General features: G+C 37.0%; 1 protein-coding gene across 1 annotated transcript in view; it reads right to left on the bottom strand.

The window, feature by feature from the left end:
* Positions 1-351: 351 nt before the first annotated feature.
* LOC145258323 (collagen alpha-6(VI) chain-like) overlaps positions 352-23,464 on the bottom strand; it is an 88,155-nt gene continuing 65,042 nt past the window's right edge. The window contains exons 5-8 of the mRNA XM_080116417.1: positions 22,559-22,796; positions 16,600-16,946; positions 10,574-10,811; positions 352-553 (exon numbers count right to left, since the gene is read on the bottom strand). Of these exons, the coding sequence (XP_079972543.1) occupies positions 534-553; positions 10,574-10,811; positions 16,600-16,946; positions 22,559-22,796 (843 nt within the window). The 3' untranslated portion in view covers positions 352-533. The remainder of the gene's footprint in view (positions 554-10,573; positions 10,812-16,599; positions 16,947-22,558; positions 22,797-23,464) is intronic.

Genomic DNA, 23,464 nt, shown 5'->3' with positions numbered 1-23,464 from the left:
ATTAACCCAGTCATTTTCTAAAATTGTTGCTATATAAAAATATTCTTGGGTTGAAGTTTTTTTTTTTCCAAAACAAACTGAAGTGCAAGATATTTTGATATTGTAAATAACATGTTTGAAGGAAATGAATGCAAAAATGGCTAGGCAAAATCAAATATTGATGTACCAGAAGCATATCAAAATAGCTGTTATCCTCTTTAAGACATTTTGTAAAATTGTTGCCATTGTAAAAATCTTCTATAGTGGAATAATTTGCTTTTCTAACAAACAAAAGGATATGCTGGGAGGAAAGAGAATACAAAAATCTAATAATTGCATACATTTCGTATACAAAAGCAGGAAACAAAATCATTTATTAATTTTCTTTTAATATTCAACTTTATACAAATAAGACATACGTTTACTGAAACATCATACACTTAAGTACCATGAAAATTCATTGATTTTTCCATACATGATTTTGAATTTATTGCATAGTTTGATGCTTCAAGGACCTGAGTAGGATCAAATCCGATTTGGATTGAAAACATTCATTATTTCATAATGGTGCAGTCTGAAAAAAAAAAGATAAAATAAAAATAATAATGATGATGATGATGATTAAATAATAAGACAAAAAACATAGCAACTACAGACCAATAATCTGTCTACTAAGCATATGTTGAAATTGAACTGTATTACCAAAGTGATCTACCATTCATCAAATAGCCACTGTTTTCTGACAGGAGCTAAGTGGTTAGTGACATGACCCGAAAATCTGTACCAGGTTCGAATCCAGTTTGTTCCAATAAAATGTATACATCTAACTAACACTTGACCTTGTGTCTAACATGGAGAGGAGGTAATTAAATACTGTCTCTTCCCTGTTTGTATATTTGTTTTTTATTTATCCCTCATACCTTTTTATTTTGTTGTCAGATCCATATCCTTACTATCTAAAATCATGCACGCACACACACACACACACACACACACACACACACACACACACATACACACATGCACACACATATTGAAATACAATTCTCCAATTCAAATATAGATATCAATAACATAAAGTTATTTATTAGGTTGGTGCAAAAATAGTGTCGTTTTTTGGCTTTCAACTATGTATATAAAAACAACATTATTTTTGCACCAACCTAATAGATAGCTCGATAGTGCAATACTAGAGCTATGAATACTTTTATAATATACAGCATCAAAGGGGACAACCCTCATTTTTATGCTCATTTCAAAAAAGGTTCAGTATTATTTACTCTACATGCATGCAATTGTTTTGGTCTTTACTGATATTTTTATATATAGTTCTAACTCTAACACTAACCCTAACCCGACGGTCTTTACTGATATTTTTATATACAGTTCTGACTCTAACACTAACCCTAAACCTAACCCGACGGTCTTTACTGATATTTTTATATATAGTTCTAACTCTAGCCCTAACCCTAACCCGACGGTCTTTACTGATATTTTTATATATATATATAATTCTCTGCATATGTTTTTTTATTATTCTTATATCAGTAGAGCACTGATCAGCACCAAAAATATACATAAAAGCAACAAAAGTTACATTGACTGAGAGATAGCCCTCCTCACCGACAGTTTGATACGTCCACAATTTAGACATTTTTTGTTTATAGCCTATATACTATGCACAACCAACATAATTCAGAGTCATCAGTATAAATGGTTTTACAGAACGATTATTTCAATAAATGCACTAACTTTATGTCAGCAAATATGTGGATAACTATAATACTCCTTACTTGGCCTTCGGAACAAGATCAAAGTGTAGTATCTGTTCCGGCAGATACTGCAAGCTATGACTAGCTATGACTAGCAAAGACCAGATGTGGGGGCAACCCCACATTCCTGACCTTTAACCAGTTCCATTTCCCACCTCTCGGAAGCTGGTCCCCTTTTTCCCTTCCCCCTCCCTTCACTCCTCACATTAAAAATTGGCCTTGTGCCTAATTTGCTCGGTGGGGGAGCAAATAAATACCATCTGTTCCGGCAGATACTGCAAGCAAAGGCAATATGTGGGGGAAACCCCACATATAAGACCTTGGTCAATGTAGGGGCAACCTTTCACACCAATTGTCACTATCCAGCTCTCCTACTCCCCGGGAAGTTGGTCCCCATTTCCCCTTCACTCCTCACATTAAAAGTCGGCCTTGTGCCTAATTTGCTCCGTGGGGGAGCAAATAAATACCTCAAAGTGTAGTATCTGTTCTTCAGATGCTGCACTTCAATTTCTTGTTCTCTGTCAGTGGAGGAGAAATCCTTCACGACTGAGACAAGTTTTATTTTTGTTCCTTTTCTCCACGTTAAAAAACGACCCTGGTGTCTAACTCTGTCCCGTGGGGAGGCATTGTAAATAGGAACTATAATACTCCTTATCTTGGGTTGAGCATATTGGGAAGTGATATACAAACTGCCATTAGTGTATTAAGTGGTGCTCTTTGTGTAAACAAATTGAGCTTAGGTGTTTGGACAATGTCAAAACAGTCTTAATTCACTACCTGGTATAGCAGCAGCCGAATAGCGTAATGGTTAGAAGCACCGACTGTCATTTGGGTGGTCGAGTTTCGATTCTGGCTTGAGGTAGTTGCTTATCTAGCCACACTGATGAGCTGTGATACAGTGAAAAAGTACTGTATGTAGATGACACTCTCTCTCTCTATATATATATATGTATCTAAAATTATATAACTGCGACTTTATCTTTGAGTGTGTGTGTGAGTTCGTTCCTTATAGACTCCAAAACGGCTGAACAGATTTTCTTTAAAATTTACAGAACTTTAGTGTATAAGTCTGGGAGTGATCTTAAGTTTTGTCTCAGAATACCCCCGATAATTACCGATAATCGAAACCATTATTTTAATTTATCTATCATTGGTAAAGCCATTTTTTCCATGTCGTTGCTCAGCAGAAATGATAGAACAACGGGTCGTGAAAATTCTACTGTGGGTAAGTTAATAGTGTGTTTTTTTTCTTTTTGCATGACGTGGTCTCTAGGTTCAAACTCCACATGTAAATTTCGTAAAGCTTTTTTTTATTAGCTGGAAAGAAGTTTATATAAAATAATTTTATAAAAGAAACAGCAGAATCTCTAGAGTACAATGGAGAACAATTTTGGCCTTTACTTAAAAATTCACCAAAAATCAGAAAATTAACCAATTTTAATAAAATTTTCAGTATTTATCAATGATCACGGAATATAATGAACGCATTATTTTTACTTAAATCTTAGTGGAAAAGTATTATTTTGTTTAAACAAAAAATACCTTTACTAAAGTTATGGTTTTCAATAGTAAAAAAAAATGCATGAATATATTTTTGTTCTTTTATGAAAATAAAGCATCATAAAATTGTAAAAATTTAAAAAGAAAAATTAATTTTTACAGGAGCATTATGAAAAAAGCCGCTAAAATCCGTATTAATGAATTCGATATAACTCAAAGAAAAATTAATTATCATTGAATTAAGCATTGTTTATTTCATATTTTCACACAAAAAAATTATAATTGCAAAAATATTTCTACTTTTTCTTTTGAATTACAAGCTTTGCATAATTTGCATGTGTAAGATTTTAATATTTAACTTGCTTGCATGAATGTGAAACTTCGGCATAGCATAATTTTTATATAATTTTCAAAAATAAAACTTTTTTTAATTTAAAAGCAGGAACATAGAAAAATAATTGAATTAAAAAATGGTAAAAATTAGACAAACGTTCACGATAGGAATGTACGGATACACATCTGGGGAAGAAAAAAAAGAAAAGGAAAAACAGCACCTCCTACCTGTCCTGGCGTCATTTTCAGACAGTCTTTAGGCTGTCTGAAATTTTGGGCTTCCGAATAATCCATATGATGATGACTTTGTTTTCTTTCAGTTGAACGAAGTGAGAATCTCTCACTTTTGGGAGCTAATTAAGCTATTTTTTGTACAAACAAGTTTTTTTTTTTTAATCTATTTAATTCAATATCTTTACTAATTATCTTTGAAATAGACCCAGAAAACTAATATTTATCTTTCAAAGGATTTTTACAATGAATTTATTTAACTTCAAAATTTAGCTGAATTGGTTAGCTCACTGTGGAAACATTTTTCATAACTTTTTTTTCACGTGAACAAATATTTTTTCCTTTTGGAAATTAACTTTAGTCTTTAACCTTTCAAATACAATAAAGAAAAAAACTAGTCGGAAATCTACAAAAAAATTATGATAAATCGGCTTTCAAAACTACGTCCCTCTATCTTTATTCCACCCTTTTTGCCTGTACCGAATAAATACTAAGAGTCTGAAGTTAAGTGATTCTATTCCAGAATGTATGTCTACTTATGCAAAAGTTGTGAAATTATATGTCCTCTAAAGAAACTAATAATCACATTTGTTATTTTGAAATATTTCTTAAAACGCCCAATTACATTCAAGATAGTGATGTCCTTAAATAGTCTGTAAAGCGTGCCTATAATATCCATGTACAAAATCTGTGTTGACCAGTTGTAATGTTTTGGTGCAATGTTTAGAGGAATAATTGAAAGGCATACGAAAATATTTCTTTTTTTTTTTACATGGAAGTCACCACTTACCAAGGCCCGAAAGCCACTCGAAGATAAGGGTTACTGCGTGTACAGTAATCAATGGTATAGTATCATAGTAATCGTTAGTATTGGAGATTTGGTAAAGTGTCTTACTGAAGGGGGCGATTCATCAGGAATTTTTTTATGTTGGACTTGAAGACATCCAAATTGTAGTCAGGTGGGAAACAGGTAAACGGAAGAGAGTTCCACAGGCATGCACTTCTAGGAAAGAAGCTTTGTTCATGGACTCTACGTTTTGATTTAGGCACAGATAAAGAGTGGGGAAAATTATTGACAGTGGTTTCAGCTAGACGGGTGTTTTTCATGAAAGATTAGCGAGGGGGGACAAGAGATTGGAGCTCAGACGAGTACTTGCCATAGAAATAATGATAAAACAAAGACAGGCTTGCAACATCTCTTCTGTGGGAGAGAGGTTGCAAGGAAGAGAAAAGGGAATCCTCCACTAAGTCTATTTTGTACTCTGTCAAGGTAGGATAGGCTGTTTTTAGCAGCTCCTGCCCAGATGCGGCAGCAGTATTCCATTCTTGGACGTACTTGGCTTTTATACAGACAGAGAATTGCATCAGCAGTGAGATATCTTCTGGAGCGGTAGAAGGACCCCACTATTTTCCCAGCAACCTTGGCAACAGACTTGATAAACTGTAAAATCAAAAGTCATATTTCTGAAATACTCTGTAAGCAATCAATTGCGTGGACCTTAAGCTTAATGTAAGAAGAAAAAGAAAAAGGAAAAGAAGATAAAGAAAAGAGAAAAGGTGAAAAGAAAGAGAAAGAAGTAAAACAAGAAGGAAAAAGAAAAGGAAGAAAAAGAATATGGAATCATTTAAACTGTAAAATTGAAATTTATTTCTGGAAAACTCTGTTTGCAATCAGTAACGTGATTCTTAGGTGTAATGTAATAAATTGTTGTTACAAGTTGTACATACAATAAAATGAAGAAAAAGAAGAAGAATGGCAACAAAGTAAGAACCATTCGCAGACATTTTTGCTGACGATACTACCATCTATGGCAGCACATCAAAGGCCATAAACGACCAAATTATCTCTGAATATCTCTCCTCCGATCTTGAGCATGTAGTACAAAGGGGGAAAAAGTGGCTGGTTACTTTAATGCATCTAAAACCAAGCTTCTGTCTTTACATCATCAACGTTCTGATTCCCATCTGGCATCAATTGAAATGAATGGCTTTCGTCTTGGGGAGGCTCCATGTTTTGACAAGCTTCTGGGCTTGACCTTTACTCCTGAACTAAAATGGAGCACAACATCAAATCTGTTACCAAGGTTGCTGGAAAAATGGTGGGATCCTTCTATCGATCCAGTAGATATCTACTTACTGATGCAATTCTCAATGTATATAAGAGCCAGCTATGTCCAAGGACAGAGTATTATTGCCACATCTGGGCAGCAACTGCTAAAAAGCAGCTTATCCTGCCTTGACAGAGTTCAGAATAGACTTTGTAGCCTAGTGGGGGATGCTCTTTTCTCTTCCCTGCAGCCTCTTTCTCACAGAAGAGACGTTGTGAGCTTGTTTCTGTTTTATCATTATTTTCATGGCATGTGCTCATCTGACCTTCAATCTATGCCCCCCCCCTGGCCAAACATTCATGAGAAACACTCGTCTAGCCAAAACCACTATCAATAATTTCCCACACTCTTTATCTGTGCCTAAACCTAAACGTAGATTCCATGACCAAAACTTCTTCCTTAGAACTGCACACCTGTGGGACTCTCTTCCGTTTCCCTGCTTTCCAGCTGACTACAATATGGTTGTCTTCAAGTCCAATGTAAACAAGTTCTTGATGAGCCGTTCCCTTAAAGTAATCCAATTTTACTAAATTTACACTTCTAACGATTACTATTGTCCTTTTGACCATAAACACTCTTTAACCCTTATCCTCGAGTGGCCTCTGGGCCTGGATTCCCTTGTAAAAAAAAAAATCAAGCTAAAATATAGTCAGAACAGTTACCGTATATACTTGTGTATAAGTCGAATTTCTGGGAGTTATTTTTTAGGGGTCGACTTACGTTTTTTTTTTTATTCCTGGATTAAAAAGGATAACTAATGCTAAAAGTAAGTTTGAACTTAAAAAAATCATAAGAGAAAAAATTTAAAATGTCTTATTTTTGTTATAGAGGTGTATATTCTCGTCTATGTGATGTATATAATTATGACCTGGCAGTGATCATCTGTCTTTGTGTGTGCACATGTGTGTATACAGTTATGGTTGGTTGGTTGTTTTTGTTTTACGGCATATCAACCCTTTTCAGGTTACTTAATGCCGAATCCAAAGATTTTGAAGAAAAATTTTTTAATAGAATATATTTGTTGTTTTCAAGTCAGTTTCTATTCAACCCATAGTTGGGACCCTAACAGGTACTACCACTCCGGGTCAGAGTGGACCTGAGAGCAATGGCAATTAAAGGGTGGCTCCACACTCCCCAAAGCCCGCAAGCTGGGGCCTCACCACTGGATATAGTTTAAGGTCATATCCAGGACCCTATACAGTTATGTGTGTGTGTGTGTGTGTGTGTGTGTGTGTGACATATAAGGAGATCTTAAGACACATATCTTTTTCTTCTTCTTTGATCGATACCCTCTCGCAATGATTCCTGCATACTCCCAAAAACACAACTTTGGAGATGGTCTTTATTCCGGATTTCCCTCATTCTCTGGTCGGGTCTCTGTATCACTGAATCGATTCAAATCTCTTTCTTCTTTTTCTGTCTTCTTATCTTGAATCAAGATTTTCTCGTTCTGACTGACTGATTCTAGTCTGACTCAAGAACACTCTGACTGCGATTCAACTACGTGACTAGAAACGCATGTGTGTCATCTCTTTATTTTAAGGTGTATGTGTGGGGTGGTAACATCCCTGTTAACCGGTTCGCACTCAACATGTACTGATCTGCCTCGTGACCCCTGCCAGCATGCAGGTGCAACGCGTCGTCAACAGAAGTCAATGAGTTTGAAGCCTCTCAGTCTTTACCTTTTGACCTCTCTGCACTTAACTTGAACACAAGCAAGTTGGTTCAAGCTAGTACTGCGTACTATGTTATTGACACACAACATTGGAGACCTTCTGAAGATAAAGAAAAACCCTTTTAATTCAGACCACACAAGGAAACTAGCACCATATTTGAATTCAATTCTAAAAGCAATGTATTCCCAAGAATATAAATAACACAATTATATTTGATAGCTTTATTTATTATTATTAAATTGTTATTAATTTGTTATTAATTTGTGCATTTATTCCTTTTGCGGACTGTTGTCCTCATCTTCATAGCTGTTGTTTCACCACGTTTTGACCAACTCATCCTCTGGCCTTCTTCAGGTGGTTAACCACGACGGGATAGGAATGCTGAGTCTTGTAACTGCATCCCCAGTAAATACTGCCTCAGTTTCGCCCGGCCCCTGTGGGGCTGGGCATGAATCTCAAAGACCATATGTGGGGGCAACCCCACATATAAGACCATTGCTCTTGTAGCAATTAGTTATTGGTCAATATAGGGGAAACCCTTCATACCAATTGTCACTATCCAGCTCCCCTACTCCCCGGGGAGCTGGTCCCCATTTCCCCTTCACTCTCCATATTAAAAAACGGCCTTGTGCCTAATTTGCTCAGTGGGGAAGCAAATAAATCCACCCAGTAAATACTGCCTTCTATAGTTGTTGTTCCACCACGTTTTGACCAATTAATCCTTGGGCTCGTGGCACAGTGGATAGAGGCGTTGAGTTTATAGAGTTCCTGGTGAGCATTGTCTGTAGAAAATGTTGGAGTGGTGTTCCTACAGATGCTAATTTTATTTCCGGTAAGCAGTTTCTGCTTTCCGGTCAATCTAGACTCAGGACTCAAAGGGAGAAAGTTTTAGCATTACTTGTCCTTCAGTTGAGTTTAACATACTTGCCTGTATTTTTTTTAATTTTTTTTTTTTTATTACATTTTCACCCCAAACAAGGCACATTGCCACTTTGGTGTAGGGGCTACTATCAGGGGAAACATCTACTGGGGTACTATGTAGGGATTAGGGCAGCGAGATGTTGGTTCACGTTGCACTTGAACTTCTGCATGTCAGTACAGTTGGGGAAGCAGTGACCCGGAATGGAATTCCAAAGTCTAGCAGTTCTGGGGAAGAAACTACTGGAGTAGAAAGATCTTTTACATCTAGGGATCTCTACAGTGTGGGGGTGGGATTTTGCAGCTTGTCGGGTCTGTCGAGGGTGTTCACGTCGTGGGGGCACAAGTGCTTGCAGTTCTTCAGAGCATTCACCATTATAATACTTGTAGAACAGGCAGAGGGATGCAACGTTTCGACGATGGGACAGAGGCTGAAGTTTAGATGCCAGTTTAGGGCCTATCAGATTTGCGACTCTCTTTTGAACCCTGTCAAGGAGCGAGAGACTAGTAGCCGATGCACCGGCCCAAATATGACAGCAATACTCCATACATGGGCGAATAGTGGCCTTATAGAGGTACAGGATACTTTCGGGTGTTAGAAGTTTTCTAGCACGGTAGAGAGAGCCCACCTTCCTTGCAGCGGCCCTGGCAATGCCCTCGATGTAATTGTTCCAACTCATGTTTCCTGTGAACGTTAGGCCAAGGAGCTTGAGAGACGTACTCTCAGATAAAGAGTCATTGGCCATTGCTATAGGTGGTAGAGAAGGTTTCTTGTAATTATTGAATGAAACCAGTTTTGTCTTGGTGGCATTGAACGTTACCATCCATTTTTGTCCCCATTCCACTACTGATTGGAGGTCATCCTCTAGTGTTTCTGCCATTACTTTAGATATATGTTCGTTTGTTTTCCTGTCGTGCCTGCTATAGAGTGTGGTGTCATCAGCATATATACCCATCTCAGAGGCAATTTTGTCGGGGAGGTCATTTATGAATATCAGGAACAGCAGAGATCCAAGGATAGATCCCTGGGGCACTCCCGCATTTATATCATATTGTTTAGATGTACGACCGTCGAGGACAACCTGGATTTTTCTCTTATCTAAGAAGGATTTAATCATGTTAAGTATTCTACCAGTGATACCGTAAGATCTAATCTTCCTGAGGAGACCCTCATGCCATACCCTGTCAAAAGCCTTAGATATATCTAGAGCTACCGCTCTGCCCTCTCCCGCTTTGTCCAGTGAATGGTATATGCGTTCAGAGATTACAGTGAGGATGTCTGCTGTGGAACGGGCTTGTCTAAATCCATATTGATGGTCGGTCAGAAGTTTAGCATCTGTAAGGTGCTGGACTAGAGCATGATTAATTAAGGTCTCAAATATTTTGGCAAAAAGTGGGAGGAGGCTAATAGGGCGATAATTTAATGGGTCAGTTCTTTCGCCAGAATTCTTGAATACTGATACTACAGAAGCAGTTTTCCAACAGCTCGGAAAGCAAGATTCATTAAGGCATTTGTTGTAGAGTTTAGAGAGAACTAGAGCTACTTCGGCTGAGCACTTTTTTAATAGCACAGCTGGGATGAGGTCGGGTCCACATGCTTTGGAAGTGTCAAGGTTTTTTATGATAGCATGCACCTGAGCAGGGGTGATTATCAGATCGTCTAGCGTGGCGTCTGTCCGCATAGGAAATTGAGGTAGGGGGTGGTTTAGAGGGTCCAGTGTGGAGTTTGAGGCAAACCGACTGGCAAGCATGTTAGCCTTCTCGGCTGCTGAGCAAAGAACCTCGTGATTCCTGTTAATATATTATTCCTTTCAATGTTTTCGATTTTGGTTTTCAAATATTTTTGTGTTCAGAAAAAAATCTTCTTTGTTATTTATTTAAAGAAGAAGAAATTGGAGTTATCGCCCCCTAACAATGGCGCTCGTCCGAGTACTGCAGAAGTGCCCACATACCTATATAAATAATTCATAGATGATTGATATGCCATAAAACAAAATACACTGAGTGGCAGACAGATCTTTTGACAAATAAAAATAAAAAGAAGGTTTACACTTACCTGTGGTTTCCTTGCATATGGCTTTTCTCACCGAAATGGCCACAGCGTCAAGTGATTTAAAGTTGTCAACTTGGAACGCATTTTCCGGATTCGTTGCAATCCGTTGGATATAATTCATGTTCAAATGTTTACCAATGCCGATCGCAAACAGTTCGATCTTCAATAATCTGAGATTGTCTGCGATTTTTAATGTCCACTCAATGTCGATCGTATCTCCATCTGTAATAACCACGATGACCTGAAAAACAGTGAATAGGGTTTGTTCAAATATTTGATTACTTTATCCAAAAGACAACGCCATCAATCTGAAAAAGAAATAAATCTCAGAGTGCTTATTAAGAGAGAGTCGACAGATCGATTAAAAAAAAAATATCGCTTTTAGCAAAAACAATATTGCTTAATTGGCATGTCGAAAATAGTAAAATATCTAAAAATTTACGAAAGTTTATCGAGTAGAATAACTACTATTGTGTTTTTAGTAGAAAAAGTCTATCGTTATAGACTGCAAATATTGCACACCATTGAACATGTAATCTAAAATGTGCGTTTCGAATTATGTCCCCTTTGTGAACTTTTCACCGTCTACTTTATAACATCTAAGAAAAATGCAATTTTACTCACTTTTTCCGTAAAAAATACTTTTAACTATAATTAATTTTCTACTAGATGAATTTACGTAATTTTTGGATATATTATTACTTTCGACATGACAATTAAGTAATATTGATTTTGCTTACAATTACATATTTAAAAAAAATATCGAGGCGGACGTGTACAATGCGCGGCGCCATTATATTTTTTCTTTTTTTTTTTTTTTTTTTTTTTTTGCAATCTTTTCAATGGATTATTATCGATTTACCAGATAATCTACCAGATTATCAAAAACAAAAATCAAAAAAGTCAATATTTAGACATTTGAGAGAAGTGCTCAGTTTTTAATTACAACGTATAAGAAATTACACGACTTGAATCGCGTCACTTCATTGGTTGATTGAATTAACGCATTGTTTTAATTGCAGCTTTTCTCATTGGTTGATTTGAATTTTAACCCGCGCAAGCACAGGAAATAATGGCGGATAAAAGATAGGGAGATATAGTTTGGAAAGTGGGTTTATCATAATCTTTTTGTAGGTTTCCGACTACGTTTTGATTGTATTTCAAAGCTTAAAGCTTAAAGTTAATTTCCAAAAGGAAAAAAATATTTGTACACGTGAAAAAAAAAAAAAAAAAGTTATAATGAAAATGTTTTCATGGCGATATTCGGAAACTGACAAGTACAGGTAAATTTTGAAGTTAAATAAATTTATTGTAAAAATCACTGGAAAGATGAATATTAGCTGTCTGGGTCTATTTCAAAGATAATTAGTAAAGTCTTAAGATATTAAATTAAAAAAACAAAAAAAAAAAACAGCTTGTTTGTAAAAAAAAAAAAAAAAAAATAGCTTGATTAGTCCCTCAAAACCAAGAGATTCTGACTTCTCCCAAACGAAAACTAACGAAGTCGTCTAAGAATGCGTTCTACTGAAGTCCAAAATGTCAGAAAGTCAAAAGGCTGTTTGAAATCTTCAGTTCAAGCAAATCTTTCATGCATGACGGACTCATTTTTAATATTCTTAATAATTTAAGGACTTTGGTGCCCAATATTGTCATGGTCTCTTTGAGACAATTTAAACTGTTAAGGTAGGAGTTCTTTTCTTGACGTAATATCGTCTTTCTAATCAGCAAGAATATTGATTTTGGGTTTACTTCTTCGTCAGAATTATCTGGACGTGTAGACATGAGCGCGAGAAAGCGCCAGCGTTAGATGGCAGGGACACAGAGACTTTTAAAAATCACGTGTGTGCGGAGGACTTTTGAAATATAATGAAATGCATTGTTTTGGAAGAACCACGAATAAATGGATTTCATTTACATCTTTAAAACTGCAGAGTCAGATTTTTGTTTCTTTGCCTATTTCTGTTCTATTTGTTTGTTCTTTTGCGGCGGTACCAAACAGCGTGTGGGCCTGAGAAGTTTGAAGTGTAACGACACATAACGTTACAGGTTGTGATTCAGTATAAAAAATGTATGTAGCTACAATAAAGAAAACCGCTCTAGGGCAGAAGTCACTATATCTAGCTACATTAGTTTTACAACCACTACCCTATCCCACCGTCTCACCATGCATCTTGTAAACTTTAGCTCAATTTACCAAGATCTACAAAAACGCCTGTCCCTCTCTGATTTAACATAGATCCTAAAGATTTATCTTAAATAAAGATGAACCCATTCTGAAACCAATTTAAAAAATAATATTAATTTTTAAACTTAAAATACTTGAAGCTATCTACATCAGAACCCAACCTATCGGCATACCAAACTCCAATCTCTGTCCCATCGCTGAAATATGGCAATCCTGTACCTGTTTTAATGGAAAGTGCTTGGACGAACTTAAAGCAGTAGTTCCTCCCTCGACAGATCAGAAAAGCAGCAAAATCCCACCCTTACACTGTACAGATGCCTAGATGCCATAAAATCTTCACTCGTGATACTGGAAAGCAAGCCTTGAAGACTACACCACTTTCGCCGACGCCGCCAGATCAGCATAGCCCACCAGACAGCATGTCCCGCCAATAGCAGGAGCGACTGTCACACCTGCTTTTAGGATTACTCCTCTTTCGCCATCGCTGCACCCGAATCCCAGACATTAGTACACTAAGCCACATTCCTGTCATCGTCGCCATCGCACATGTATTCCAGACGCCAGAACACACAAGCCACGTTGCTGCCATCGCCACCCCTCACCTTAGCCTGACAATAACTTAGATCGTCACAGAGTTCATATTAACACCCAACCAGCATTCCTACCAACGCCGCCGCCGAATTATCCTGACACACTAAACAGTTCGTTTCACGATCGTTTTAACTTTAAATAAAAAGTTTAAACTCAACCTTTTCGTTTGTCACTTTCTTGCCTCCATACGTTCAGTTCTGTAATATAACAGTATGAAAAAAAAAAAAAAAAAAAAAAAAAATTGGTTGACTTTGCATGTCCGTTTCTGGTAATCGTGAAGAAAGAGAGAGCCTGTTTCCTCCGTTCGACTATAGGTGGCGTTACTGTCTGTCCACTCAGTTACGGAAGCACAAAATCTATATAATGGCACCCGTAAAATAAAAATGTTTTTGTTATATTTTAATTTTAAACGTGTTTTTTTTTTTTTTTTTTTTTTTTGCAATCATATTTAAGTTTTTTTGTTTTTTTTCCAAACATATTTACGTTTTTTTTTGTTTTGTTTTTGCAAACATATTTAAGTTTTATTTTTCCAAACATTTACGTTTTGTTGCTTGTTTATTTCAAACATTTACGTTTTTTTTTTTGCCAGCATAAACTAAATGTTTTTGCTATATTTTTCTTCTAAACATATTTATGGGTACAACCGTTTTTCCGCGACTATTTTTTTACGCTCTTACAATAATAAAAAAAAATCAACGTTTTTTCTTTTATGTTTTTTTTTATGGACCCCCCCCTTTCTCTTAATTTTTCTACACTTATTTTACCTTTTCCGCCAGTATATATATATATTTGAAAAAAGATATTGTAAAACCTGAATCTTATTTGAAACTACTATTAAAAAATAGCGCGGTACAATAAGTGCATAAGCAAACTTTTCTAAAAGAAAAATATTTCAAAAATATTTAGTTCATGCTTGCCAAAAATAAACAAAAACGTAAAAACAAAAACAAAAAACACGTAAATGTTTGAAAATAAACAAACAACAACACGTAAATGTTTGGAAAAATAAAACTTAAATATGCTTGCACCCCCCCCCCCCCAAACCGTAAATATGTTTGCAAAAACAAACAAACAAAAAACGTAAATATGTTTGGAACAAAAATAAAACTTAAATATGTTTGCAAAAATACAAAACAAAAAAAATGTTTAAAATTAAAATATAACAAAAACATTTATTTTTATTTCAAGGGTGCCATTAAATAGATTTTGTGCTTCCGTAACTGGGTGGACAGACAGTAACGCCACCTATAGTCGAACGGAGGAAACAGGCTCTCTCTTTCTTCACGATTACCCCGTTTCTCTGTTAACTTTTGAGGGTTTTCTCCAACTTTTTTGTGTGTATTTACTTTTTCGCTTAATAATGATTCGACGAAAAGTCGGTATTGTCTGCCACCTGCTGTTCTGATAAGAAAAGATACGGGGTTATATGTTATTATATATGTGACGATTGTGATAAGCAAAAAAAAAACAAAAAAAACAAAAAAACAAAAAAAAAAACAATAGGTAAACACTTAATATGTGTTTCTATCAGTTTGTGGAGAAGCTGTGAACTTACCGCATGGTTTTATGCGTGTCCTTACATCTCTAGGAGATGCTTAGTCAGTTGTTCTAAAATAAAAATATGCGCGCACTTGTGCATACAAAAAATGGCTACCAGCGATAGCATAAGGAATTACATTGCTTATTATACAGAAAACTACTTGTTTGCGCCAAATTTAAATGTGATATTCGTTTTCATCATACCAGAAAACTTGCAAAAGTTGCAGTTTTAGAGGTGATTGTCAAGGTGAAAAGAAAGTAAAAATAAACCCGTATTTTTTTAAAAAATACCCCTTTAATTTAATTTAAATGCGATATTCGTTTTCAGCATACCCGAAAACCCAAATTTCTTGACATTTTAAAGGTGATTGTTAAGATGGAAAGAAAGCAAAAATGTACATATTTTTTAAATGTCCCTTTGATTTAATTTAAATGCGATATTCGTTTTCAGCATATCCGAAAACTGAAAAAGTCGACATTCCAAAGGTGATTGTTAAGGTGGAAAGAAAGTAAACATTTACTTATATTTTTTTTTAAATACCCCTTTGATTTAATTTAAATGTGATATTCGTTTTCAGCATACCCGAAAACAAAAAAGGTGATTGTTAAGGTAGAAATAAAGTAAACATTCACCCGTTTTTCTTTTAAATACCCCCTCTAAGTCTGAAAAAGATATTTGTTTATTTTTTATTTTTATTTTTTTTTTTTTACACAGTGATCACCACTTATCAAGGCCCGGGAGCCACTCAGGGATAAGGGTTATTGCAAGTACATTACGTTAGTGAGGAGATTTGATTAAGTGTTTACTTAAGGGGGCGGTTCATTAGGAATCTGTTACCATTAGACTTGAAGACATCCAAGTTGTAGTCTGGAGGGAAGCAGGCAGACGGAACAGAGTTCCACAGGCGTGCAGTTCTAAGAAAGAAGCTTTGTTCATGGAATCCGCGTTTTGATTTAAGCACAGATATAGAGTGGGGGAAATTTTTCACAGTGGATTCAGCTAGACGGGTGTTTTTCGTGAAAGATTGGCGAGGGGGGACCAGGGATTGGAGTTCAGACGAGCACCTGCCATGAAAATAACGATAAAACAAGGATAGGCTCGCAACGTCTCTTCTGTGGGAGAGGGGTTGCAGGGTAGAGAAAAGGGCATCCCCCACTAAACCACGAAGTCTATTTTGTACTCTGTCAAGGCATGATAGGCTGTTTTTGGCAGCTCCTGCCCAGATATGGCAACAGTATTCCATCCTTGGCCGTACTTGGCTTTTATATAGATAGAGAATTGCATCAGTAGTGAGATATCTTCTGGAGCGGTAGAAGGATCCCACCATCTTTCCAGCGACCTTGGCAACAGACTTGATGTACGTGTTCCATTTCAGATCAGGAGTAAAGGTCAAACCCAGAAGCTTGTCAAAACACGGGGCCTCACCCAGACGAGAGCCATCCATCACAATTGATGCCAGCTGGGGATCAGAGCGTTGATGATTTATGTTTTACAAAGAGTTTAAAAAAAAAAAAAAAAAAAATTAAAAAGCAGGAACTATTTGACGTGCTTTAATTTACCGTGCCTGCATATCACATGAATAGATAAATCAGCAGAAGCAGTTATCATACATTCGTCGCGCTTTAATGAAACCGATAGAAATGATCCTGTAAACCTACCAATACCCCCCCTTTTTTTTTTGTAATTTTTGATAGTTTCATAACAAAAACTCACCCTTCTGGCTCCCTGGCGACTTCTTCCATGTGCATCAAAGGCTTTGTTGACGAGGTTGCTTAGTGCTTTGCCGAGATAGGTCATTCCCCGGGACGGTTTGATCGCGTTGACAACCTTGTGTATTAGGGTTGTGTCGCTGGTGTCGCCGAGTTGCAGGTGGGTGTGCAGGTCATTAGAAAAAGTGGACACGCCCACTTGGTAGTGGTTGGGACTCAAGTCCAAGAAGCTAATTAATTCAGCAACGAACATGAGCTCTTTTTTGAAGTCGGTCGCCTTTAGACTGTCAGAATCGTCGACCAGGAACATTAGATCGGTGGCAGGAACAGCGCATTTCGTACAGACAGGAGCTAAAAAAAAAAAAAAAAATAAAAATAAAAATAATAATAATAATACTGATGATGATGATGATGATCTGAAATGGATATGGAAGATGAAGAAAATGAAGATACCACCAAATAATAGTAGGAGCACTAGGAACAATACCTCCAAAACTTTACAAAAAGAATGGGAGAGATTAGATGACTGAGTGTTATGAAGTGCATGACATGACATGAATAGCGCGATTAGTGTGGGATGTCGTTGAGTGCGATGGGGTTGAGTGCGGGATGTCGTTGAGTGCGATAGGGTTCAAAAGATTAAAGTCATCAAACCCAATAACACCACTCTGACGTGTTGTGGACGTGTTGGCTTGCAGATGCATCCTCAGATTGCACCCCATCCCCAAATATAAAAAATAGAGACGCACATGCGTTTTCTAGACAGTCCACTGTCAAAAGTTAAACAGTTAGCAGTCTAGAGTCTTGAGTTAATGGGGGAATCGCAGAGAGGTCTTGAGGAAGATTAGAATCTTGATTCCAAATAAGAAAACAAAAAAAAAAAGAAGGAAAAATATTTCAATCGATTCAACGTTGCAGCAGTTCTGTCAAACAAAGAATTCTCCAAACAATAAAGTCAAGTTATGTTTTTGAGGAGCTGGCATGAATCATCGCAGGGGGAGGGGGGGTACCAGGAACGAGAAAAAAATATGTGTCCTGAGATCTTATATGTGACAGCCCCCCCCCCACCTTGTGCGGCACGGGCGACAAGATCAAAGTGTAGTATCTGTCCCGACAGATACTGCAAGCAAAGACCAGATGTGGGAGCAACCCCGCATACCTGACCTTTAACCAGCTCCCATTTCCCACCTCTCGGGAGCTGGTCCCCTTTTTCCCTTCCCCCTCCCTTCACTCCTCACATTAAAAATTGGCCTTGTGCCTAATTTGCTCGGTGGGGGAGCAAATAAATACCTACTGCAAGCAAAGACCATATGTGGGGGTAACCCCACATATCAGACGTTGGTCAATGTAGGGAATCACCCTACAGACCAACAGTTACTATCTAGCTCCAATTTCCCACCTCTCGGGAGCTGGTCCCCCATTCCCTCCCCCTCCCTCTCTCTCCACATTAAAAAACGGCCTTGTGCCTAATTTGCTCAGTGGGGAAGCAAATAAATCCACACACACACACACACACACACACACACACACACACACACACACACACACACATGACTGTTACACACATGTGCACACACCGATAACATCAAATGGAAAAGTGACAGTGTTCTACGACAAAGACATATAGGCAGGCAGATACATAAAATACAAGGCCATCAAGCCAGATATAGTAATATGGAACAAGCCCGAAAGGACTGCACTCATTATCGACGTCACAGTTCCACTCGACTTTGGCTTTAATAGAACAGAACAGGAAAAGATAACAAAATATCAGGACCTTAAAAATGATCTAAAAGCAACATGGTCTCTGAAAGAAATAAACATCATACCAGTTGTGACAGGAGCAACCGGCCTAATAAGAAAGAACCTTCAAAAATACTTAGAAGCAATTCCTGGAAAACCAAGCTGTAAGGAAATACAGATAGCAGCCATAAAGGGAACAGTGTCTATTCTTAAAAGAGCCCTCGGATATAAATTTAAACTATAATAGAATCAAGTGTTAGCCCCAGGAAGGAGCTCCTTCAAACTAACAAAAGTAAAATAAAATTTAAAAAAAGACAGATGGTCACAGCTATGTCACAATTATATTGATACCACATACACAAGAATATATACACACGAGAAGTTATATATGCAAGAATATATATATACTCGAGAATATATATATATATATATATATATATATATATATATATATATATATATATATAACTACTTCATTTACTCACATAAAATTAATATACGAAAATATAAATTTATGCGTAAATTTTAAGTATTTACTCCCAAAGTACTCAATACGTAGGTAGAGCTAGTTAGTAAGTTATAAAATATATATGGCGATTAAGCTACACTGAATATTCCGCATTTCATCCACTCTAGAACTCTTCAGGCTTATGCGCATAAGCCTGAAGAGTCTTAGAGTGGATGAAACGCGGAATATTCAGTGTAGCTTAATCGCCATATACATTTTATAACTTACTAACTAGCTCTACCTACGTATTGAGCAGTTTTGAAGTAAATACTTAAAGTTTACGCATAAATCTATACTTTCGTATATTAATTTTATGTGAGTAAATTAAGTAGTTATATATATATATATATATATATATATATATATATATATATATATATATATATATATATATACAAGAGAATATATATACAGGGTGTCCACAAAGTCTGGCTACATAATCTACAGGATGCTTCCACAAAGTCTGGCTACATAATGTAGCCAGACTTTGTGGACACCGTGTATACACAGGAATATATTTCGTACCCCTACAACAGAACATGAGAAAATACAAAGGATGACAATAATGAAAACAGCTGAAATTTTAAGGAAAACCCTTGAATGCAGAAACTAATTCACATGAGCAGTAGCATAGCAACTATTTTTGCCACCAGGGCCGGTCGTAAGACCCCCCCCCCCGCGCGCTGGCCGTTGATAATCCATTAACTTTTAAAATTCCAGAATGTCCTGAAAATATTTATTTTTATAAGAATTACAATCAAGGATCAAAAAAAGGATTTAAAAAGTTTTTTTTTATTACATTTTCACCCCAAACAATGTACATTGCCACTTTGATGTAGGGGCTACTATCAGGGACATAAGCTACAGGGGAGTTGGGCAGCAAGATGTCGGTTCACGTTACACTTGAACTTCTGCATGTCAGTACAGTTGGGGAAGCAAGGACCCGGAATGGAATTCTGAAGTCTAGCGGTTCTGGGGAAGAAACTATTGGAGTAGAAGGCTCTCTTACATCTAGGGATCTATACTGTGAAGGGGTGTGATTTAGCTGCTTGTCGGGTTTGTCAGGGGTATTTACGTCGAGGCTGAAGCTTAGATGACAGTTCAGGACCTATCAGGTTGGCGACTCTCTTTTGAACCTTGTCTAGTAGTGAGAGACTAGCAGCAGATGCACCAGCCCAAATATGACAACAATACTCCATACATGGGCGAATGGTGACCTTATTTTACACGCATAAAACACAAAAACATACTACGACCATAAAAACTCATTTTGGTATAAAATTTCAGGTTTGTTTTTGTCAGCTTTTTATTATTTTAATTTTTTTTTTTGTTACTTTCTATTTTTACACCCTCCAAATGCCGTCCCCCCCGGCACGTGCTGCCGAGAGTGGACCGCCCCACCCCCACCTTTGCTACGCCACGGCACTTGAGCTACAAACGCTAACCGATCATATAGGAACTGCGACAGAAGTATAGAGGTACACCACATGTAATCATTGAAACCAAATAATTGTAAGATATACCTAACCCCCACTCCCACGAAAATGATAAAATTATAGTGTCGACATCAACTGGCACCACACCGAACAGCCGTAAAGTTGATTGTTTTTGATTGATTGTTTTTGTTTTACGGCATATCAACCCTTTCTAGGTCATTTAATGCCGATCCAGTGATTTTGAAGAAAAAGTTTTTAATAGAATATTTGATTTTTTTTTTTTCAAAAGAGTTTCTATTTAACCCATAGTTGGGACCCTAACAGGTACTACCACTCCGGGTCAGAGTGGACCTGGGAGCAATGGCTATTAAAGAGTGTCTCCACACTCCCCAAAGCCCGCAAACTAGGACCTCACCATCAGATATAGTTTAAGGTCATATCCAGGACCGGGAAGTAGGGAAGGAAAAAGAAAGGGGGGAGGGAAGGGGCTGTTGATTTTGTTTTGTTTTTGTAGAACATAATTAAGTTTTAGAAAAGAGAATAGAAAACAAAAACAGAAATCGATGTAGGTGCATTTTGTCTCAGAAAGCCAATAGGCAGCCTGATCTGGTAGCACCAGACAGCCGTAAAGGGTCAAGGAGAACGGAAAGACCGCGAAAAGTAAGTACTAAATAGACCTCCACTCGATGAGTGCAAAGAGGGAGGCTCATTGTCACCCAAATTACAGTGAAGTCCAATGGTCATTGCTGGCGAGAAATCACTGGTAAATTGAAATAACGCAAATTCATGTGCAAAGCTAATCAAAAGAGGTGGAGAGTACTGGAAGGATTTGAGTAGACTTGTTGTCACTCAGATGCCAGAGAAAACCAGAGGTTGTTCTTAAAAACAATTCTTTGATGATGGCCTTTGTGAAAACTCTTAGTTTTACTGATGATGATGATGATGATGACGACGACAAATTTTAACTTTTAGAAGGCAATATAGCCATAATATGCACGTTTGCACATGCATGACGAAGGTATTTCTCGAAACCTAAACGTAGATTCCATGAACAAAGCTTCTTTCTTAGAACTGCACGCCTGTGAAATTGTCTTCCGTTTTCCTGCTTTCTGGCTGACTACAATATGGTTGTGTTCAAGTCTAACGTAAATAAGTTCTTGATGAGCCGCTCCATATAAGTTATCAAATTTACCAAATTTTCATTACTAATGATTACTATATTGTCCAATTTCTACTGTACACTCTTTAACCCTTATCCTTGAGTGGCCTCTAGGCCTTGATAATATGGTGATGCCTATGTAAAAAAAAAAATATTACAATACGAGTTCTCCATCTGACCATATTGACGCAGGTAAGAACACAATACTTATATCATTCTATCACATCGGGCATACAGTGGTTGACGAATCACTAAGAACAGTCCACAGTCTGCTGGTCACATAGTGAATTCTGCTTATTTAAGAAGCGCGGGGGTGGGAACAGATACACCAGTTTCTCGCGAGGTGAGGGAGATCAATTTATGAAGATTATTCGGGGTAAGGAATTTAAGAACTACCACTTTCACGGCAGTATACCAGACTAGTTATTTATTTGTTTCCCACGAAACAAAATGTGACACAAGGTCGATTTAATGTGGGAGATAACCAGCTCCCCTCAAAAGGAGATTCTGCAAAAATAAAATTGCCTTAGTCAATGGAGGGGAAACCGTGGACAATTAATTTGAGTGCAGCATCTGTGCAGACACCACACTTCAGTAACCAGCCCAGTACAAGTACCGGATGTCGACTGAATTAAACTTTATTTCTAAGGGAGTTAATAAACTTCTTTTTTTTTTTAGTTTTTTTTTTTCTGGTGTGTATCTTTATTTTTATTTATTTATTTATTTTTTCTGTTTTGTTGGGTAAATTTCAACAAAGAAGTTACACACACTAAAATCAAAGAAAGAATACTTAAAATGCATAAAATAAATACGTAAATTATTTTTTACTTGCTTATTCGAGTAAACCAAACGAAAGAAAAAAGTCACCATGTATTTCGAAAGATGGCCGGTCCTAGCATGATATGGTTGGACGAATGAGGCACGACTTATTATACAAAATAATACAACAATTTTCATGTCAGGATCACCAATTTAAGTTTGGAGTTTGAGGACATAAATATATATTTTTTTAAATCTCTGCCATATACACTGAATCTGTCAAACGATTAACATTTTTTCTTTTTTTTCAGACGGGGGTTTGAGAAAGGCAGATAAATGGCGATAGTAAATATCTTACTTGTAACATCTTTACACACCACTGTTTTTAAAGAATCCACAATTTTGGGAAGTTCGTCAAAATCTTTGGTTTGAAAGAGATTTTCAGGTTCTGTGACGATCTGTTGCAGATTGGCCTGGTTAAGATGTTGACCAATTCCAATGACGGATATTGTTACTTTCAATCCTTTTAGGATCTGACTGGCAGTTATCGTTTCTTTCAAGTCGATCGTGTCTCCATCGGTGACGATTATCAAAACCTGTCAGCAATTGAGTAGAAAAATATTGATTAATATACAAAACTGATCACATATTGAGACATAGATCGATATATTTGGAAGGGGGGAGTGAAGGAAAGTCACAAATACTCTCTGGAAAGGTACATGTACATATTGTCTTCGTGTTATATTCAAACAAGAGGAAGGAAAGAAATAAAAATCCAGGTCGGCATTTTTTTCTTTTGAAACAAAACGTTTTTATCACGATAAATATTTGTGGGAACATGATGAGAATTGGCAACCGGATGTTAACGCATCCACCATGAGAGACAAAATGAAAAATCGTCTTTTGCACATGGCTCCACGCATCGCTTCCACTTGGGAAGAAAAAAATAAGATAACCACAGAATAATTATCAACCAATGGCAGAGCTCTGCGCCTAAAATAAACACCTCAAATATCACAGTCGCTGGGAGCCAGTTTGCCACTATAAAATGAGGGTATTTGAGGGAACCAAAGAGAGGGAAGAGGAGATTCGCGCTGTTGCGTTAGTGAACGCACGGACAGATTCTCTCACCCGACCTAAAGAGATGAAGAGAAGAGAACTCGCCCCACTGCGTCAGAGAACGTATAGACGGATTCTGTCAACAAACCTGAAGAGACATAATGAAGAAGAAAAAGAAATAAGGCACCAGTGAACTCTCATGTTA

Source organism: Euprymna scolopes, chromosome 33 (assembly GCF_053919585.1).
Source record: "Euprymna scolopes isolate OS-2025 chromosome 33, ASM5391958v1, whole genome shotgun sequence".
In the NCBI taxonomy this organism is placed as follows: domain Eukaryota; kingdom Metazoa; phylum Mollusca; class Cephalopoda; order Sepiida; family Sepiolidae; genus Euprymna; species Euprymna scolopes.
This window is presented reverse-complemented; position numbering and strand designations above follow the sequence as displayed.